General features: G+C 36.3%; 1 protein-coding gene across 1 annotated transcript; it reads left to right on the top strand.

Moving 5' to 3' along the window:
- The first annotated feature begins 373 nt into the window (after nucleotides 1-373).
- LOC147608518 (GDSL esterase/lipase At5g03810-like) lies at nucleotides 374-2,915 on the top strand. Its single transcript, XM_086789447.1, has 4 exons — nucleotides 374-581; nucleotides 1,092-1,207; nucleotides 1,388-1,627; nucleotides 2,640-2,915. Exons 1-4 carry the CDS (start codon nucleotides 374-376, stop codon nucleotides 2,913-2,915), a joined length of 840 nt encoding a protein of 279 aa, XP_086645573.1.
- Nucleotides 2,916-9,595: the final 6,680 nt, after the last annotated feature.

Here is a 9,595-nt window from a genome sequence, read left to right as displayed (position 1 = left end):
AAATCACCATAGTTATAATTGAACAAGCTTCACATGAAGTTACAATTTTATGATCTATAATAAGAATTGTGGTAACTGAAATTCACACTTTTATGATTTTTAATTAAGGATTGTGGTAACTAAACTTCACACTTTTATGATTTTTAGTTAAGGATTGTGGTAACTAAACTTCACATGAAGTTATAATTGTATGATCTACATAATAAACCATACCTTTGTCTATAATTATCATAGTTATGAGATTATCTATTTAGATTCACTTGTGATCTTCCTTTGGATAACAAAAATGAGCAACATTCACATTTCCCTTTTCATGATTTGTGTAGTTGTTTTATTATTGGTGACCACCATTTTCAAGTACACCCCTAATTTTATGGTGTCTGCTAATCCCTCCATAAATTATGATTATTCATCACTAGTCCCAGCCTTTTTTATATTTGGTGACTCTATAGGTGATGCTGGGAATAACAATAATTTGCAAACTTTAGCCAAGGCTAATTACTATCCTTATGGCATTGATTTTCCGGGAGGCCTTGCAACAGGGAGATTCTCCAATGCCTACAATGCATTAGACTACATAAGTAAGAAAAAGTAACACCAAACTAATGGGATTAATCAAATATTATGAAGCACTTTTTTCATATTGCATAATTAAATCTTAATAGAATAATCAAGAATAATAACAAATAATAAAAAAATCTTCAACTACATAATCAAGAATAATAAGAAGAACTACTATAAAAGCTAAAAAAGATCAAATACTAATGATTAACCTAAAGCGACAAATTAACTGACCAAGATCAAATACTAATGATTAACCTAAAGCGACAAATTAATTGACCAAGATCTTGCATCATTGAGAAAATGAGACTATTCAATAGTTTAACACAACACTTATTTATGCACAAATAAGAAAGGCTCAAGAAGATAGTTTGAATAAAAGATTAGAGGCAAAAGTGATATTGTATTATTATGAAATTAGTGAGATTAGTCAAAGTTCAAAGGTAAAATCAATTAAATTTTTTTATTGATATTGGAATGTATTAATTAAATTTCTTTGGTTTTTTGGCATCAACAAGCCTTGAATTTAGGGCTTCCACTATTACCCTTGTATAATGGACCATCATCAAAGCAACAAAGCCTACTACAAGGTGTCAATTTCGCTTCTGGAGGATCTGGAATTCAATCTTTTACAGGGAAATATTATGTAACCTACTTAATCTATCTTTTCAATTAAATTACTATATTTAAATCATATATTGATATTACTAATTTAGATAATTACTCAATGTTAAAAAGTATGTTTATTATAATTATTAAAATAATTCTTCTTATTTAAAGTTTTAAGTCATACTACAAATATGGTTATTTGATTTCTTATTTACAGGGAGAGATGTTCTCCATGGATGATCAAATAGTTAATTTCAAGAATGTTAAAGAAGAAATAATCAAAATTATTGGGGACAAATCCACAAATCAGCTATTGGCCGATTCAGCATATTACATTACCACAGGATCTAATGATTGGCTACAATCTTATTATTTTCTTCTCTCACCCCTTCGATTAGTACACACTCCTATCGAATACCGAGATATTTTAATCAACAAGCTAATATCACAAGTTGAGGTGAGATTAATCCAACAACATGAGTTAATCACTATCCTAGTGCATTATGCTTCATAATTTATTTTTTAAATATCATTTAATTAATTTTATAAATAGAAATAAATATCTCATTTGCATGATTGAAGTCAAAATCATGCTTTTTTTGCTTCATTAACTCCCTTGTAAAGATAGACACCATCATAGTTTTATTTGAGCATTCTCACTAGCATGATCAATACCCTTACTGTCATCAGGCTCCAAGCCAAGATAAGGACAACAACTAATGAAACATCCAAGGGCTCCAAGAACATGCACATTTGAATAATGTAATTTAATATTAAGATAATTATAAACTTATATATTTAATATATATATATTAATGCTAACCATTCACATATAAGTCCAACTATTAATTCTAACCATTCACATATAATATATAGATTAATGCCAACCATTCACATATAAGTCCAACTATTAATTCTAACCATTCACATATAATATATAGATTAATGCCAACCATTAACATATAATATATAGATTAATGCCAAGCATTAACCATTAATGCCTACCATTCACATAAAAGATCAATTCATAATTACACTCAAGTTAGTGGCCCTGTTTTTTTCCTCTCTCTCTCTCTCTCTCTCTCTCTCTCTCTCTCTCTCTCTCTCACACACACACACACACACACACACACACACACACACACACACACACACACACACACACAGAGTTGAAAATTCTATTAGAAAGATTTTTCTTTTTTATTGTTTATAATTTTAGTTGTAAATAAGCAATGGATTTTCACTTGACATAGCTTAAGCAATTTCATTGTTTTAGTTTGCAAATAAGCAATGAATTTTTATTTGACATAGCTTAAGCATTTATTACTCATTCATGGCTTTAATTTCATTATATCTAAATTATCAATAGCTAATAATGATTAATTTTATTGTATCTGAATGACCAATAACTAACAATGATCATTACTTGGTGATACAAATCAATTGATCAATAATGATCAACCAAGCAGGATATATACAAAATAGGAGCAAGGAAGATTGTAGTAGCAGGGCTCCCTCCATTAGGGTGTCTCCCCTCTCAATTGTTAAAGTATGAATCCTTAAATGGTAGCTGTGTTGAGTTTCTCAACAAAATCTCCATGGACTACAATGAGCACCTTCTACCTATACTCCTTTCTCTTAATTACAAGCTTGAAGGCATTTCTATTGTTTACAATAACATATATACACCCCTTTTCAATGCAGTGCAAGACCCATACTCATATGGTAAGTATGAAGCTTCTTAAATGTGTTGTTAATTATGTTTACATGTACATACATACATGTGTGTGCATACATTCATCTATGCATATGCACCCATGTGTATATCTAAGAGAGAGAGAGAGAGAGAGAGGAGCTAAATGGAATAGAATATTTTTAGAAGTATGCATAAAATATTTGCATCTTATACATGCTCGTGTTAGGAACTTGCAAGCATGTGTGCATGCATGAGTGCACATGTGCACATGCCTAATTATCCTTATGCTAAGCTAGCCTTGGTCATTACTTGTGCAGATTTCAAGATCTCAAACCATGCATGTTGTGGGATTGGAAAATTTGGAGGCTTCTTGACTTGCCTTCCAGGAATTAATCCATGTAAAAATGTGGAAGAACACTTATATTGGGATGCATACCACCCAACTGATAAGTTTTACCCACAATTAGTAAAGCTCATTTGGAATGAAGGTCCCCCTTATAGTATTCCCATTAGCCTTCAACAACTTTATTCCATTAACTTATCGAACCAATCATGTAATCTACCAAGGGTACAACACCTACACTCATAGACATTATGAGTTGCATCTAAAATGTGGACAATGTCTACCCATTTATGAAATCAATTTAGCTCCTAATATTTATGTTCATGCCAGTAGAAATTAAGGCATTCACATAGGTAATGATTCTTATTGAAGGGCATATTCTTAAATTGTTTGTATTCACATGCATGCATGTGTTTGCATATGTGTGTTCATGTGTATGTGTGTGTGCATGTATATACATTTGTGTGTGTGTATGTTATGTTCCTATGTGCATTGTGTGATTGCATTTAATTTCTTAAAAAGGTGCATGTGAGACCATAATCATCTTGGTGTATGAACTAGTGGTGCATACCATACAATTTCATGCTCTTGCAAATATGTCAAAGATTTCTTAAAAAGTGCATGTTCCTATCTAGGTTGTGGTCTTACATATGCTTTCTTGAAATGGTGCATGTGAGACCATGAGAATCTTGGTGTATGCACTTGTGATGCATAATATTACAAATATGTCAATGCATTTTGATGTATGATATTTTAGTTAATATGTGTAGAAGTGCATGCCAAGTTCTTATAGAAAAATATTATCTTCATGGATATGATGTACACAGGGTTATACAAAAGATGGTAGAGTGGGATGACGTCGAGGTAGAAGGATAAAACTAGTTTTGAATAGGAATCCTTGGTTTTGATATTAGTTTTTTATTTCCAAATTTTTGGCATTCCAAACATCCTTTGCACCACTATTTCACATCTCTATGCAGGCTTGGCCATACATATCTAGCTTGCAAGATCTTTCTAACTATAAGGTCAAATCCAAAATGTCCACCTAAATTGTCATCATGAGATGCATGTGTAATATGTGAAATCTCTTCACATAATGGAACCCTTCTGAGAATATGATCCTTCCCTTTTTTATATAATTTCTCTCCAATCATCTAAAATGATATAGCTTTTTTGCAGGCTTAATTTTCTGCCCCTTTAGCATTTGGATCGAACTTTCTCCATGTAACAAGAAGTAGATAACATCCTATAAAGATTTAGCTCCTTGATGCATCTCTAAAGCCACTTTTTAACAAATCAAATCATCCCTGAATCCTCCTTGAGCAAGAGCATCATCTCCTTCATTGAAACCATTGGTTATATGCCTAAGATTCACATTTTTGAATTGTTAAATTAGCTTCTTCACTTCCCTATTCCAACTTTTTATGAAATCTGATTTGATCCCCCAAGTACCAAGTAATTTTCTTGAGTACTATCAGTAGAGCATCCCCTTTAACATTCAATTTTTGAATTCCAAGTTCTTTACATTTCTATAATCTTGCCTTGAGAGTAAAATATTTTTCCTCATTATTAGATCATATCCCTGTATGATGAAGTGTTTCTTCCACTATTTTTTCCCCACCTACATTAAGGATAATAATCCCCTCTCTACTATGTCATGTTTTTTGAAATCCATGGTACCTTCACTAACGCGAGTAGATTAAGCTGATCACATGCTAATGAGATAAATGATTACACTAAGCTAAGGAGGATGGTGTCTAATTACACCTATGATGATATGTGTGTGCAATAGACTCAAATCAATTAGGTTCCAAGATAGATTACCTTGTATTCATAGAGACTTGAGACGTGTGCAAGTGCTTGTACTTTCATTGCTTGAAAATTGTCACATACCCATCTTCACTATAATAAAGAAATGTCCATGTAATAGATGCATTTATGAGTTTTTATGGTATAAAAATCAATGATTTTATTAAATGAGCCATTTCTACTTTTAGAATCTTTAAATTTCGAGCCCAAATTTGGAATCTGTGCACGATTTTACCCTAATATAGGATTTTATAGCATCCAAAATAGAAGTCAGATCAAGCTTATACGTAAATTTTGGTTAATGACCTTTAGACCTTAATAAATGCACGACTAGGCGTCCGATTGACAAACAGTCTGCACCCCAACGACTGTTGAAATTTGAGCATTGTGATGAGCTATGGTGGATCAAACACTAGAATCAACATCATTAACAAAGTGATAAGATGTAATTAGTGGGTAATTAGCAAATAGATTAATGTAGGCATGGATACTCAAAAAACGAGCAAATTCTCATTAGGGCAAATAGATTAATGTAGGCATGGATACTCAAAAACGAGTAAATTCTCATTAGGGCAATGCCTCAATTTATAGAGTTTACATCAAGCATCAAATCCCACTGATTTCTCCATGATTCACTCCACCTCTTTTCCCTGATTCTGTCCACCTCTTCACTTTTCCCAAATATCTCCCTGAATAACTCCACACTTCCCAGAATATCTCCACACTTCCTAAATCTTCTCATGCTACCCTTCATTCTCTCCCAGTAGATTCCTCTCACCTTTTCACAGGTTCTTTCACATTTACATCTTCTCTTTTATAGCCTCTAACCAAGGGCTTGTTCCCGCACACACCCTATTCACTTGTATATTTCAACACCTCCCCTCAAGTGAATAATCCTAGCACAACTGGACCCTATACCAAGTTTCCCTCTTACTTGATAGCCCGCGACCAGTGCCTCAAGTCCCTAAACTCCATAGTCCTTGACACTCTCTCTCTCTATGTGTCCAAGGCTACTATAAGTGCCCGCGACCTTGACTAAAGTGCTCACACATACATCTATCTACCACGTGGCCTACATCATCGGTGGCTCAGAGGTGGTTTTACTTTGTTGGGGCAGGTTACATTGGGTTGTGGGGTCTCTCTCTCTCTCTCTCAAAAAAGATGATCTGACTCCACTTCCTTTGGAGCCTCCATGAAGTTTGCCAATGTCGTTCCTTCTCCACTGGGTTTGCTGTAGCAGTCTCTCGCCATGTGTCCTAGCTTTCCACATTTGTGGCAAGTGAAGGTCCTTCCTCCTACTCTGCCTCTTCCTCGTCCTCGTCCTTGAGAGAATCCTCCTCGGGTGAAGAATGCTTTTTCTTCTCCTGCTATTGAGTCGAGCCATTTCTTCTCTTTGCCTCTGCTCTCTTGCTCTAGTAGAGCTGCTTCTATCTTGTGTAGCTTCAATTCAGGTACATTCTTTATTGTTGAAACAATGTTTTCATAATCACCTTTGTCCACACTCTTCAGAAGCACTGCTAGTGCCTCATCATCTTCTACCTTTTTGCCAATAGCTGCCAGCTGTTGCTTAATGCTTTTATATTTGTTCAAGTGTGTGATTAAAGGTTCACTTTCCTTCATGTCCAATTTGTAGAATTGCATTAACAGATTTATCTTTGAATTTTTTGCTTGTGTGCCAAATAATTTATTGAGTTCATCCCATGCATCTTTTTCCCATTGTATCCCTGTGATGTGATGAATGATTTCATCATTTAAACTGAGTGCAATAAGTCCTAATGCTTTTTCATTCCTGCTCTTCCACTCATTTTTCCCTCTCTCTGGGCATTCATCTCTCCCTTCAACTAATCCCCACAGATTTTTCCTCATGAGAAAATGCTTTTTCATTCCTGCTCTTCCACTCATTTTCCCCTCTCTCTGGGCATTCATCTCTCCCTTCAACTAGTCCCCACAGATTTTTCTTCATGAGCAAATACATGGTTTTTGTCTGCCATGTATAAAACTGCTCCCCATTAAATTTGGCTATTTCTTGTGCTGAACTCATGGTGATGTGAAGGGGGTCTTACCTCTTGATCCAATTTCAAGATTCAAGGGCAGTGTCTACCCTTTTACAACTCAATCTGGTGTTTAATAGATGATTACAACAAATTTATCAGCATAAAATCACCAGAAATTACATTAAATTAAGGGTAACCAATTTGTACGGGATGGTTGGAGTATCAAACCAACTCCGGATTGAAATCTGAAGTTATAGGGATCTGTATCAGATACTAATGGTTAATTTGAACCCTCAATTGCACTAAAATACAGTGATTAGCACTGATTAATCATCACTGATTAGCAAATTAATTCTATGTTTTGTGTGCAAAAAATAGAGTATGCGGGGAGTCCAGATTTGGTGCCTTAGACTTCAAATGAGCTCAAATGCTTTCAAAGGCATCAATAGCAATGAGTCTAGTAGAGGATTAAGCCAAGAAACACAAGATTTGACCAAATATTGAAAGCTTAATCTTTGTTTTACCAAAGTCCCCTGTAGATTTGATAAAGAGCTTGGATCTCACTGTTCTGTCTTCACCAGCTTGTAGAGCATGCTTGAAAACCCCCGAGGCTAAGAGGAATTAAAGAGATTTGATTTGATGAAGCAGCAATGGTAGAAACTCCTCAGAAAAAAGGTACCGACGAATTTCACGATTTCTCCTCCGTTGCTTGGCGGTTTGCTACGTTGATTTGATGAGCTTGAAGGCAAGTGGGTTGGCTACCATATGCTAGAAGGGTTTAAGCTAAATGTGAGTGTGCAAGGTGAATGAGATCCTCCACTGGCTGGGGGTACAGAAGTGAAGTGAAAAACAACTAAAATTTTGATTAATTCCTAATTATCTACTAATCTTGATTAATTAAATAATAGGCTCATAAACCTGATGGATTCTAGGCATGGCTCTGATACCATGTTGAAATTTGAGCATTGTGATGAGCTATGGTGGATCAAACACTAGAATCAACATCATTAACAAAGTAATTAGTAAATAGATTAATGTAGGCATGGATACTCAAAAACCAGCAAATTCTCATTAGGGCAATGCCTCAATTTATAGAGTTTACATCAAGCATCAAATCCCATTGATTTCTCCATGATTCACTCCATCTCTTTTCCATGATTCTCTCCACCTCTTCACTTTTCCCAGAATATCTCCCTGAATAACTCCACACTTCCCGAAATATCTCCACACTTCCTAAATCTTCTCATGCTACCCTTTATTCTCTCCCAGTAGATTCCTCTTACCTTTTCATAGGTTCTTTCACATTTACATCTTCTCTTTTATAGCCTCTAACCAAGGGCTTGTTCTTGCACACACCCTATTCACTTGTATATTTTAACAACGACCAGGGGAACATCTTGGACAAAAAAACGTCTCCTCCCGGTGGGTGGTCCATCACGCAAATCGAGGCCGATGCCCCAAATTTGGAGACCTCATCCCAAAAAAGGGACTGTACACTCACCAGGGTGCCCGTACAATGGCCGGATAAGAACCAAAGGTCGGCCATCCACTGTGTGGTCCACACGCATCGCTACGTGGACACCCATGCTGCCTTTGATCAGATAAGGTACATGCATGCCGCTCCTTTCCCTGTTAACCACACCATCGTACCTTTCCCCCAGAGCCATGCAGGCCACTGATCCACATCCTTTACCAGCACAGCGTCCTTTCGACTGTACTTTACGTCGTGCCCACAACTATATAAACCCCTGGGTGCTCCATGGGGCCAACACGTATTTCTGTGTAGTTATAGCCTATACTCTACCGTGTCGCCGTCTGTACCGCCCTCTGTCCCTACGCAGTGTACTTGCTGCAGTGCAACCGCCCCTCTCAACGCCCCCTCATCTGTCACTTTTCACATAAGGCAACTTTCCTCAACTCCCCCCTTGTTAGAAGACAGTGTCCTTATCTCTTATCCCCCCTCCCCCCCATGTGAAGAGACTTACAGTAACACCCCTCTCCCCTTCAGCAAAATGTTTTTGTTAAGGACATCTCACAAAATCCCCCCCCATTTGCATGGACTTTAGCAAGAGGTTTTAACCTTAGAGAGGGTTCATGCGCTGTGGTCGTTTGCTCATATATGGTGAGCAAATGATTTCAGAATTGAGATCTGACTGGAGCATTATGACCGCGACAGTGAGCACTACAAGGCGACGTCTAAGATGGCCCCGTCCCGAAAACTCCAAAATATTGCCTCGGGAGGAGCACGCAATAATGAGATTAAAGAAGATGCTCCTAATGCGGCTCCAACCCTCCCGTTACAAGCTCCTAAAGGAAATGGTGGCTAAGTTAACTTGGTTATCTTTTAAAGAAGAGTTTTTTTCTTTAATATTAATGTTAATAAATGTGTATCTTTTCCTTAAAAAATTTTGTATGAAGCTACGATTTAAAGTGATGCTGTATTCAATGAACTGTATTGAAATTGTTATCTTTAAGAGAAATAGTGTAAGTTTTTCGTGGCTTCGACGCTAACTCCGTTCCTTGCTTGTGTAGCCGGGTGGCGTCGTTAGCAAAGCCTGTGTGAATGGTCCAAGGTATCCCTCA

The sequence above is a fragment of the Cibotium barometz genome, chromosome 53 (assembly GCF_041138505.1).
Source record: "Cibotium barometz isolate CiBa-2024 chromosome 53, ASM4113850v1, whole genome shotgun sequence".
NCBI lineage: Eukaryota > Viridiplantae > Streptophyta > Polypodiopsida > Cyatheales > Cibotiaceae > Cibotium > Cibotium barometz.
Note: the sequence above shows the minus strand (reverse complement) of the source record. Positions and strands in the feature narration are given on the sequence as shown.

What these genes read in the sequence shown, in the direction of transcription:
- LOC147608518 (XM_086789447.1), top strand. Translation starts at nt 374, where the DNA reads ATGGTGTCTGCTAATCCCTCCATAAATTATGATTATTCATCACTAGTC. An exon ending in CAATGCATTAGACTACATAA is followed by an intron (nt 582 to 1,091) that starts GTAAGAAAAAGT and finishes CCTTGAATTTAG; the next exon opens with GGCTTCCACTATTACCCTTG. An exon ending in AGCTAATATCACAAGTTGAG is followed by an intron (nt 1,628 to 2,639) that starts GTGAGATTAATC and finishes TCAACCAAGCAG; the next exon opens with GATATATACAAAATAGGAGC.